At 35.2% G+C, this 12343-nt stretch overlaps 1 protein-coding gene across 10 annotated transcripts in view; it reads right to left on the bottom strand.

Moving 5' to 3' along the window:
- AXDND1 (axonemal dynein light chain domain containing 1) overlaps positions 1–12343 on the bottom strand; it is an 88905-nt gene that overhangs the window by 51802 nt on the left and 24760 nt on the right. For 9 of the 10 annotated variants that reach the window (XR_014241757.1, XM_082381662.1, XM_082381667.1 and 6 more), the window contains 5 exons: positions 10566–10706; positions 9767–9871; positions 6267–6387; positions 2649–2750; positions 1324–1487 (listed from right to left, as the gene is read on the bottom strand). Coding sequence is in view for 9 of the 10 variants with exons in the window: in XM_082381662.1 (XP_082237788.1) it covers positions 1324–1487; positions 2649–2750; positions 6267–6387; positions 9767–9871; positions 10566–10706 (633 nt within the window). In the remaining variant the exon portion in view is untranslated. The remainder of the gene's footprint in view (positions 1–1323; positions 1488–2648; positions 2751–6266; positions 6388–9766; positions 9872–10565; positions 10707–12343) is intronic. The other variant, XM_082381664.1, reaches the window with a different exon arrangement.

The raw sequence follows: 12343 nt of genomic DNA on the forward strand, positions 1-12343 counted from the left end.
CAAGTAAGCAAGGGTCAGAGGCCATGACAGTATTAAAAGAGTGGTCTCTGGGTCCTCAGCACCCAAAATTAGGTCATGATAAGAATGATTCCTGTGGAACACAGCAGCCAAAACAATATATAAATAGAATGGAAGCCTAAAGAACAATTAAAACTCAACATTTAGGTCAGGAGCCCCAACTTCTGTTAAGAGTTTCCTTTAATATCTTTTGAAGCCTCACAAGGAGAAAGCTCTTGGTAAAGAAGTTCCCGAGGAGAAAGGGAGAAGGGAACCACTGCCACCTGTGCTCCTCTCCCAGCTGAGCGTCAACACACAGTAGAAGCCGGCAATGGCAGCAGCAACCAGCTCGGATATGTACCAGCTTCAGCTTCCACAACTTCCAAATCTACTCACTGGGAAACCTCTTAGAGCAGGTTTAGATCCAGGCAGTTTGGGTTTAGATCCCAGCCTCCAGGATCTAATGCCTGATGATCTCAGCTGGAGCGGATGTAATAATAATAGAAATAAAGTGCACAATAAATGTAATGCTCTTGAATCATCCCGAAATCATCCCTCCCAAGCAGTCCGTGGAAAAACTGTCTTCCACGAAACCGGTCCCTGGTGCCAAAAAGGCTGGGGACAGCTGTCTTAGAGGATATGAAAAGCTGAAACCGCTCTTCTCAATTTGAAATGGAAATGGTACCTAAATGTGTTTCCTCAACAGACGAAGCATCTTAAAGTTTAAAAAACAAAAAAAAACTTTAGAAATCACTGAGTCCAGCCTGCATTCAAAGTATGGATTCCCACTAACCTTGGCTGTGATGTAGTCATCCAGTCTCCAATTAACTACTTTGTTAATTAACAAAGGAAGGCAGCTTCTTCCATTGTCAAATTTCTCTAATTGTTACAAGATATGATATCCAATCAGAATCAACCTCCTTATAACTGCCAGTCATTGATTCCACTTCTCAGCACATGCACTATGCTACAGAATTTGCAGATGGATCCAGATATTCAAGTTTGCCAAGAGTAATGACATAAGTTGACTTGATTTTAAAAAGAGAGTAAAGAGAAGAAAAGAAAAAGAGTTGGACTTAAGTGGAAGCAGCAGCAGTTGGGTACAGGGATCAAGATGATCAGAGATGATTAGCACTAGAAACTGCAAGACCATTCAAGCTCCTAGCAGGATTGTGCCCATGTAAGGGCAGCTGGTTACCTAACCAAAATCAATGGTAGAGTAATTACAAGGTAAAAGAGAAACAAGATAAAAAGAGAGGAAGAATTGGACTGAGTTATCAAACATGATGTCACATAATCAGAAAAACAAGATTCTTGGAGACCCACGTATTATTTCTGAAGAACTGCTGCCATTTGACAAGGCCATCCTTAACACTTTGCAATTTTTCTCTTGTAGACTCTTCATTTTGTTCCACTTCCTGTTTAAATTTATTCACTAAATTTCTCCATTTCTCCGTCAACTTCTGCAACAGTGCAAGGTCTGCAGTGTCCTAGATAAATGCATGGAATTAAACCATTGATTCATTTATTCATGTAACAAATACTTATTAGCATACACCAGGCCATTATTAATATTGCAATACTAGAGTCATATGTAGAAAATGGATCCAAAAATTGAAAAGATATTCCTCTTTCAAAATATCAGTGACACTATTACACAGTCCCTTTGGTGGTGAATTTTTCCACAATAAAAAAAGCATTAGGAACAAGATTTTTTCCTTTGCAACATGAACCCAGTTTCCTCATAGGATTTGGCAGGCAGTGCAGTACATTGGAAAGAACAGGAATTTCAAAGCCAAACAGAACCAAGTGTAAATCTTAGCCATTGACTGGCTGTATAATCTTGGGGGATATTATTTAACTTGAGATTAAGTTTTCTTATCTATAAAATAAAGACCCTAATATATATCTTACAGGACTGTTATAAGAATTAAACGAAATGACTAGTGTAAATGGTTTGGCTCTAGAAACATACTAAATGCCACCTCCTTTCTTTTCAACCTAGTGTGCTCACTGAATTTTCCCATAATATTGCACAGAATGCATCAATAATGCAATTATTTCAATGAACACAGTTACACTTTTGTTTAAGCACTATAACTCTATAAGTAACATGTGCAGTGTTATTAACTTAGACAAATTGCTTAAATTGCTCTAATTATTATAGAAGACAAATGTAAAGAAGGGCCTTTATTCACTTTTCCTTAGATTTTTCATTTTGCTCCCAATAAAGCACAAATATAAAACTATATTTAAAATTTAATCTATAAATTAGGGACTTCCCTGGTGGCGCAGTGGTTAAGAATCCACCTGTCAATGCAGGGGACACGGGTTCGGGGGGGAAGATCCCACATGCCGCAGAGCAACTAAGCCCGTGCGCCACAACTACTGAGCCTGTGCTCCAGAGCCCATGCTCCACAACAAGAGAAGCCACCGCAGTGAGACGCCCACGCACGGCAAAGAAGAGTAGCCCCTGCTGGCCGCAGCTAGAGAAAGCCCATGCGCAGCAACGAAGACCCAACACAGCCAAAAATAAATTAATTTATTAATTAAATTTTAAAAACATCTATAAATTAACAAAGGCTTCTTGTAGCCTCAACCCTCAACAGTTGGAGTCGCTTTTCCCATGACTTAAGTGAACTGAGCTTTACCTTAGTTGACAGCAGTATGATGAAATGCTTAGTATATTTATTCCAGCCTTTTTCATTGAGGTAAAGTCTTTTAGCCAACATGACGTTATTTCTTTCAATTATCTATTTTTAGAAAGTACTAAAATTAGGAACCTAAAACATTAATAAACCATTGTAATTTTTTAAACCCAAACCAATTTCACATACCAATTTTTCATTGAATCATTAATTCAATCACAATTTCTTATTTAAATCATGAACTAACTTGAATCATAAATTCGTTTTCTGAAACTACTGAACTGGAACCAAATTGAACATAGTATATAGCAGAGGTTCTCAATTTTTATCTCAAAACCCCTTTATACTCTTAAAAATTATTGAGAACTCCAAAGAGCTTTTGTTTATATGGATTATATCAATTTTTATTTATTGCATTGGAAAACTGAAATTATTTAAAATATGTATTTGCTAATTCACTTAAACATTAATAAGCCCATTATATATTTAACATAGTTTTTCTGAAAAATAACTATATTTTCTAAAACAAAAAAAATTAGTGAAAAGAACACGCAGTTTCACATCTTTACAAATCTCTTTAATGTTTGCTTTAATAGAATAGAGCTGGATTTTCATTTGTTTTTGAATTCAATCTGTTGCAATATCCCATACCATGTAGCTTCAAGAAAAATCCACTGTACATTCATATCTGAATGAGAATGAAAAAGGCAGATGATAACTCAGTGTTACAATGACACTAGTTTTCACCTCATGAAGGGTTTTATGGACCTTCAAGGGGGTCCATGGACCATACTTTGAGAACCACTGATATACTGAATCAATGAATGACTGTTCAAGACACTGTGCGTATATCGGTGAACAAAGTCCTTATTTTCAGGGAGTTGACATTATTTTCAGGGAGTTGACTGTTATTTCCTATTAGGGATGATCCAACACAAAGCCCCATTAATTCAAGGTATTCTTCTACAGAAATCTCTTACCACTGGTCAGTTAGTTCTCTACTGTTTAAATACTTCTAGAGTGAGGGAACTCACTTGTCATCTTTTTTTCTCCTACTGAGCATGCTAGCTCCCAGATTTGTTTCTTTTTTCTTTTAAACTGAGGTATAGTTGATGTACAATATTATATAAGTTTCAGGTGTAAAACATAGTGACAGACAATTTTTAAAGGTTATATTCCATTTATAGTTATTATAAAATATTGGCTATATTCTCTGTGCTGTACAATGCATCCTTGTAGCTTATTTATTTTATACATAGTAGTTCGTACCTCAATCCCCTACCCTATCTTGCCCCTCCCCCTTTCCCTCTCCCCACTGGTAACTACTAGTTTGTTCTCTGAATCTGTGAGTCTGTTTCTTTTCCAGGTTTGTTTCTTACATTACATATTTACTTTCACAATTGTTTTCTCCAACATGTCAGTGTCTCTTTTAAAGTTCTGCATCAGAATGGAACATCTGTGTCGTAGATGAGGTCTGACTATTAAAGAGGAAAATGGGATAAAAATTTGAATCTGTTGAGGGTCATAATTTATTGTTAATATTATAATTCTCAGATGTGAAATTAGGCAACCAACCAGCAAACATTTTAGAAAAATAGAACACTGTACTGTGGGACATTACTACTTTCCTAAAGCATCACTATAATTGTCCACAGGCTGCTATATTTCAAGTCAGTTGTCATCTTGGGTACCAAGGTAATAGAACCAAAGTGAGTTATCAAGTGATCGTAATACAGTTACATTATGTAAAAAAATAAGAACCACTTTCCCTAGTTTATTAGTGTGTAATTAAAGTTGAAAGTTTTAACATGTTCACAAACAACAGAAATAGAATTCTGGCTCATACTCATAGGTTCTGGTGGAAAAAGAGCCCTTAATTGGACAATAGCCAGCTATCCAATAGAGAAAAAACAAAAGAAAACAATGTAACTTTTCCTTTTCAAGGCCCATAATAGAATAGCTGCATTATTCATCAATTAAATATACATCTTCATTTTTAAAAATTTTGTCTACATGGAAACAACCTAAATGTCCATCAGCAGATGAATGGATAAAGATGTGGTACACACAAACACACAATGGAATATTACTCAGCCATTAAAAAGAACAAATTAATGCCATTTGCAGCAACATAGATGGACCTAGAGACCATGTGAAGTAAGTCAGACAGAGAAAGACAAATATCATATGATATCTCTTACATGTGGAACCTAAAAAAAAAGTACAAATGAACCTATTTACAAAACAGAAATAGAGTCAAAGATGTAGAAAACCAACATGGTTACCAACGGGGAAAGAGGGGTTGGGAAGGATAAATTGGGGGATTGGGATTGACATATACACACTACTATATATAAAACAGATAATGAATAAGAACCTACTGTATAGCGCAGGGAACTCTACTCAGTACTCTGTAATGAACTACATGGGAACAGAATCTAAAAAAGAGTGGATACATGTATATGTATAACTGATTCACTTTGCTGTACAGCAGAAACTAATACAACATTGTAAATCAACTATAAGCCAATAAAAAATTAATTAAAAAAATAAAAAATTTTTAAAAAAATTTAAAAAGATATATATATATACACACACACACACACAATGAAATATTACTCAGTCATTAAAAAGAATGAAATAATGCCATTTGCAGCAACATGGATGGACCTAGAGATTATCATACTAAGTGAAGTAAGTCAGAAACAAAGACAAATACCATGATATCACTTACATATGGAATCTAAAATATGACACAAATGAACATATCTACAAAACAAAAACGGACTCACAGATATAGAGAACAGACTTGTGGTTGCCAAAGGTAAGGGGGATCGGGGAGGGAATGATTGGGAGTTTGGGATTAGCAGATGCTAGCTATTATATATAGGACAAATAAACAACAAGGTCCTACTGTATAGCACAGGGAACTATATTCAATATCCTCTGATAAACCACAATGGAAAATATGAAAAACAATGTATATATATGTATAATTGAGTCACTTTGCTGTACAGCAGAAATTAAACACAACATTGTAAATCAACTGTACTTCAATAAAAATTAAAAAATAAAATAAAATTTTGGGGACTTCCCTGGTGGTGCAGTGGTCAAGAATCCGCCTGCCAATGGAGGAGACATGGGTTAAAGCCCAGGTCCGGGAAGATCCCACATGCCGCGGAGCAATTAAGTCCATGTGCCACAACTACTGAGCCTACGCTCTAAAGCCCGCAGGCCACAACTACTGAAGCCTGCGCACCCTAGAGCCCGTGTACCGCAACTACTGAAGCCCATGCACTCTAGGGCCCGCATGCTGCAACACTGAGCCCACGTGCTGCAACTACTGAAGCCCACGCATCTAGAGCCCATGCTCCGCAACAAGAGAAGCCACCAAAATGAGAAGCCCGCACACTGCAACAAAGAGTAGCCCCCGCTCACCGCAACTAGAGAAAGCCCACATGCAGCAACAAAGACCCAATGCAGCCAAAAAAAAAAAAAGTAAAAAAGAAATTAAAAATTAAAATAAAAATAAATAAATAAAAATTTTGTCTAGATTATTGAAAACTGTAAAATGAAACTTTATCTAGCCAAAAAATAAGTTACAATTTCAGACGAACCAACCTTTACGGACAATTCATATGTGGCTGAGTTCCAGATATCTCTTTCTGCCATTAACTGTTTAATATCACTCTCCATCCTTCCTCTTTGTAATGTATATAAGTCATGATATTCTTCTACAATTCTAAAAGAAAAATTTAAAAACAGCAATATAAATACATATTTTAAAAAATAACTTTGTTCTAAAGTAGGCAATTTGTTCCTCTAAAACTCATCACAAGGTAATTATGGTATAACTTCTGGATATATTAGTAACTCTAATATACAGTGAAATAGAAGAAAAAATACTCATACTCACATTTCATGAATAAATCTTACAAAGGTCCTAAAGTAAAAAATTCAACATATTCTTCCCTGCTCTAAACACTTTTCATCACATTCTTCTTTATTCACTAGAATTTTCACACCATGGTACTCCAGTGGTATAACAACACTATAGCTAATGAAAAATTCTGAATACAAGTAGTAGTAATATAGCTGTTTTCATTTATTTTTTTCTCACAGAATTTAGGATTCTTTATTAAGAAGACACAAAGGCACAAAGCCCAATAACTGTGAGCTACATTTTAAAATTATATATAATTAGTATAAGATTTAAAGAAATTCTCTACCAATCAACCAAAAGCTTAAGTATAATTAAGTACATTTTTCTTAAATCTTTTTTCTTCTTGTTTACCAGAACATACCTTTTCCTTCTAACTTACACTGAAGCTTCTTTTAGAATTAAGAGTGCTTCTGAGATTAAATACAAACACAGAAGTTGTAAAGTGATTGGCAGCCTTTCACAAACCTTTTGAAACACTTCCTCCTAAGGAATATTAACTTTTCTGTAAGAATAAAAGGCCAGTGACACAAAATTCTTCTAATTTTGTTGAAAGCCATTAACCGCCAACATCAGTTCCTAAAGCCTCCTTCTATTTGGAGGCTTCCACGTGTTCAAACTGAGAAAAAATTAATCACTGTAGGTGGCACACAGATGAATATATATATAAAAATTCAACAAGCAATAACCTTAAGAGTTATGCACTTTACTATCTAAAAGACCTCAATTTTAAAAAGGGAATTAATGACCCTTATTTATCTTTTTTAAAAAATATCTTTATTGGAGTATAATTGCTTTACAATGTTGTGTTAGTTTCTGCTGTACAACAAAGTAAATCAGCTATATGTATACATATATCCCCATATCCCCTCCCTCTTGAGCCTCCCTCCCACCCTCCCTATCCCACCCCTCTAGGTTGTCACAAAGCATCAAGCTGATCTCCCCGTGCTACGCAGCAGCTCCCAAAAGCCACCCATTTTACATTTGGTAGTGTATATATGAATCACCCTTATTTATAACAGCCAAAGAAAAAATTCAGAAACAATCTGAATGTCCAACAACAAGGGACTGGCCAAATAAAATATATAATGCAGCTCTATGATTAAAATACTCTGTAGCTAATTAAAGATCATGTTCTTAGGACCTCCCTGGTGGTGCAGTGGTTAAGAATCTGCCTGCCAATGCAGGGGACATGGGTTCAAGCCCTGGTCCGGGAAGATCCCACATGCCACAGAGCAACTAAGCCCATGAGCCACAACTACTGAGCCTACAATCTAGAGCCCACGTGCCACAACTACTGAAGCCCACACTCCTAGAGCCGTGCTCTGCAACAAGAAAAGCCACCACAATGAGAAGCCTGCGCACCTCAACGAAGAGTAGCCCCGGCTCACCGCAACTAGAGAAAGCCCATGCATAGCAACGAAGACCCAACACAGCCAAAAATAATTAATTAATTAATAATTTAAAAAATAAAAAATAAAGATCATGTTCTTAATACTCTGGTACATAGGAAAAATTTTTGTGTACAACATAAAACAAGAAAACCCAAATGATAATAGTACATATTCAGTTTATATCATTTTTATAAAAAATATATAGAAAAAAGAAAAATATATTGAAATATTAGTAGTTAACTGTAAGAGAATTGTGAATGTTTTTAATTTTCTTATTTATGTTTCTGTAGTTTCCAAATTTTCAACAAAATAATTAGTCATTATAAGAAAAAAATATTACCTACAATATCTAATCACACACACAAAAAATGAACCATCATACTTCAGAACCATCAATGTTTAAAGAAAATGAGATTTTTTTTCTGTCTTTTCTTCCCCTTCTCTCTGATTTTAGAAGATGTTTTGTTCTGATAATCGACATTAGCACAAAAGAAAATTCTAATTTATTTATTTTTTAAAGATTTATTTATTTTTTATTTTTAAATTTTATTTTCTTTTTAGCTGCATCGGGTCTCAGTTGCAGCACACAGGATCTTCATTGTCGCGTGTGGGATCTTTGTTGAGGCATTCGGGATCTTTAGTTGCAGCATTCAGGATCTAGTTCCCTGACCGGGGATTGAACTCAGGTCCCCTGCACTGGTAGAGCGGAGTCTTAACCACTGGAACACCAGGGAAGTCCCGAAATTGTGATTTTTAAAAATTTATTTTCGCTTGTCTGTGTTTTCTAATTTTCTTATAAGGCACATGTACTGCTTCTATGATAATATAATAATATTTTAAATCAACTAAATAAAAAATTAAAATGCAATCAAATATATCTTTTGATACATACCCAAGAGCTTCCTAGTAATCAGAACTCTAACAGAAAATGAAATAGAATATGAAAATGAAATAGAATAGAGGTTAGCAAACTACAGCCTGTGGGTCAAACCTGGCCCACCACTTGTTTTTATATAGCACATGAGCTAAGAATTTTACTTTTTTTTATTTTTTATATATTTGATATACTTTTTATATTTTTTAATGGTTAAAAAACAATAGGAGAATAATATTCTGTAACACATGGAAATATTATAAATTCAGATTTCAGTGTCAATAAATAAATTTTATTGGAACACAATCATGTTCTGGTATTGTCCTTGGCTGCTTTTGCACTACAGTGGCACACATTACAAAGGAAGAGTTGATTGAGTAGTTGCATCAGAAACCATAGCTCACCATCTGGCCCTTTACAGAAAAAGTCTGCTAACCCCTGAAATAGAATAAAAACATTAGGACCACAGTAGAGTCACTAAAATCTAAAAAAGAACTAGACTCACACTACTAACCAGGAAAATGCAAACAAAAACCAGGTACATTTCATATCTATCAGACTGATAAAAGATATGAGCAAAAGGGAAATCTCATACACTGATTAGAGGATATACTGGTACAACTACTTTGTGGAGTATCTGGTAACATCCAGCAAGACAAGGCTATGCATATCCTATGACCCAGTAATTCCACTTCTAGGTTTACCCCCCTGGAAAATTCTCACACAAGGAAGACACAAGATGTGTATTACAACAGTGTGTGGAAGAGTTAATATATACAATGAACTTCAACATATATTAACTCCTTCAAGCACTGTTGTAATTCAAAAAACTTCAAATGCTTCTAAAAAATTTTATTTCTTGAAATAAGGTGTGAAGCAAGTATGACATAATGGCTAACATTTGGTAACTCACCTGGCATTCTTTTCAGCGTCTAAAAGAGCTTGTGCCAAAGCTCTGTGGGCCTTCTCTGCTTCCTTTGTTAATTTCATATCATGTGCCCGAACCAAACACAGCTCCCTGAAATAAAGCAAGGAAATTTTGTATTCATAGTTGAAGATTTTGAAAATGTTTCTACCTAGGAAATCAGATATATACTCAGGAATCTTCTCAGTTATCATGTGTACATCTCTTCCTAGTTTTTCTACTTTATAAACCAAATCAAGAAATCTAGTGTTCATTCAGGTGGACTCTTACCAGGTTTGGAAATGGTATCAGACTGGCTAGAAAAGGCAGAAAGAAGATGGGGAGGATTCTTTAGAATGGAGTGAAGGCAGATGCTGGCAGGCAAGGCCTTAAGGCTGCTCTATCCTACCCTCTGACATGCCTATCCTATCCTCTTCATTCTTGCCACTAATCATTTTGCCACAAGGTTGGTTGATCACTAAATGTGATTGCTATTATATATAATGTTTATTCTCTTTGGGATTTGAACCTTAACATCCATAATCACGGCACTGCTCTGTAAACCAAACTAAGATAAGCATCTCTATTTTGGAAGGAAGAACAAGAGTCTTTTCCCTATCAAACATACAACAGAGCCCTAGTTTTGTGTTAACCTGTGTAACCCGTTTCTACAGTTATATCCAGGTCTTTCTGTTCTCTTGCAAAACACGAAAAGAGAATCAGAGAGTCCTCACCTTTAATCATTCTACTTTCTCTGAATATTTTTTACTCTCTTTAGAGACAGGGCTTTGATAAGCACAGTTTTTACCTGGTCAGTTCCTCAATAACATTCTTAAAATTGTACAGTTCTTCTAAAATGCGCTGGTCCATCACTCGCTGAGTTACCATGTCTTTGTAGAAGTCAGTCATATGCCAGGCAATTTGGTCAAGCATTTGTACATACCGCTCTCTGTATGAGAAAGAAGGAAAACAAGACATCATGCAGAAGAAAAGGAAAAACGAGCCAGAAAATATGTGAGAGAGAAAGTAATGTTAGGGAAAGAAATAGTGAACAGATACTCACAAAAGATATGTGGGGAGAAAAAGACAGAAAAAGAAAAGGATCTAGGTTGTGAATTCCTGCCATGCTCATGAATGAATGAGCATTCCAAGTGAATGAACTGTGGAGAATTTTAATCAGAGTCATAATTATTTGGAATATAATGTCTGAGATGTAAAACAAAATAAGGACTTTTTAATTTCTTCTTCTAAATTATAAACTCTATCAGGATAAAAACTATGTCTTACACATTTACACATTTACAACATCTAACAGAGTGCCTTGAATATATTAGAATTTTTCTAAATAGTTTTTTTTGTAAATAGTTGAATTCATGAATAAAACCACTTTCTCAAACTGACCAAAATGTAAAAAGACACCAACTGTTTAAAAATAAACAAAGACAAAGAAGTCTTTAAGTACTAAAAAGCAATTTCTCTTGCTTCTGAATAAAACCAAACAAAATATTTGGAAATGATCACAGATGATAAATTATAAATACCGTAACTGAGCAGTCTTCATTTATTTTAAAAGTGATCTAGGTATTGTATTCTAAGCCTGAGACCCTAGAATTTTAATATCTTTGAGTTGAAATAATCATTTAGCTTGATCTCTCACCCACTGACAAAAAGAATTATCCAGTCCTTGCTTAAACACTTAAAGTGACAGGGAGTTTATCAGCTCAAAGTGCAGCTCATACATTGGGACATATCAATTTTTAAAACACCTTCTTTAGGACTTTCCCTCATGGCAATATAGGGACAAAATATTCTGAAGGGCCTTCCCATTACAACACAACTATATCCATGATAAAGCATACTTCTTGAAGCATTACTGGGCTCACAGAAAGAAACAGAAGTCTCTAGGGATGAAAAAACAACAACAAACTAAATACGGTAAGCTAACAATGGAGTGGGAGGTGGTAACCAGTATTCACTAGGAAAACCCAAGGTCAGAGGTGGCCCAGTAAAAATACCAACACTGGGTCCCAGAGACTAAGCCTTGGGCTTTCTTCAAAGTGGGCAACCTGGGAGTAGGACTATTGGATGAAGCCAAGATTCCAGAAAAGAAAAAATACAAATCATCTCTTCAGGAAGCATCCATGATTTATGCCCTGAGGATTTCATGATTAAGATTAGCCAAATATTAGTCACACAAGCAAAGACTGGAAAATACTCATGTAAATAAACCATCATGAATGAGATGCAGAAGAAACAACACACAGTAGATTTAGATACCAATGGTCTTCATATATTAGAATTATCAGATTTAGAATACAAAACTATGCATGAAATGTCTGAGAAATAAAAGATGGAATTTAAACATGAATAAGCAACAAAAAACTTATCAAATATGATGAGACAGATATGGACACAAACCAACAGAACTCTCAGGGGAAAAATGTAATTATCAAACTGTAAAACTCAATAGATGAGTTACAGCAGAATAGACGTAGCTAAAGAGGGTATTAATGTCCTGGAAAAAATACCCAGAATGCAGCACAGAGACAAGGAGGTGGAAATTATGAAATAGAGATAAAGAGACAA

This window comes from Balaenoptera borealis (assembly GCF_965194805.1).
Source record: "Balaenoptera borealis genome assembly, chromosome: 1".
Taxonomy (NCBI): domain Eukaryota; kingdom Metazoa; phylum Chordata; class Mammalia; order Artiodactyla; family Balaenopteridae; genus Balaenoptera; species Balaenoptera borealis.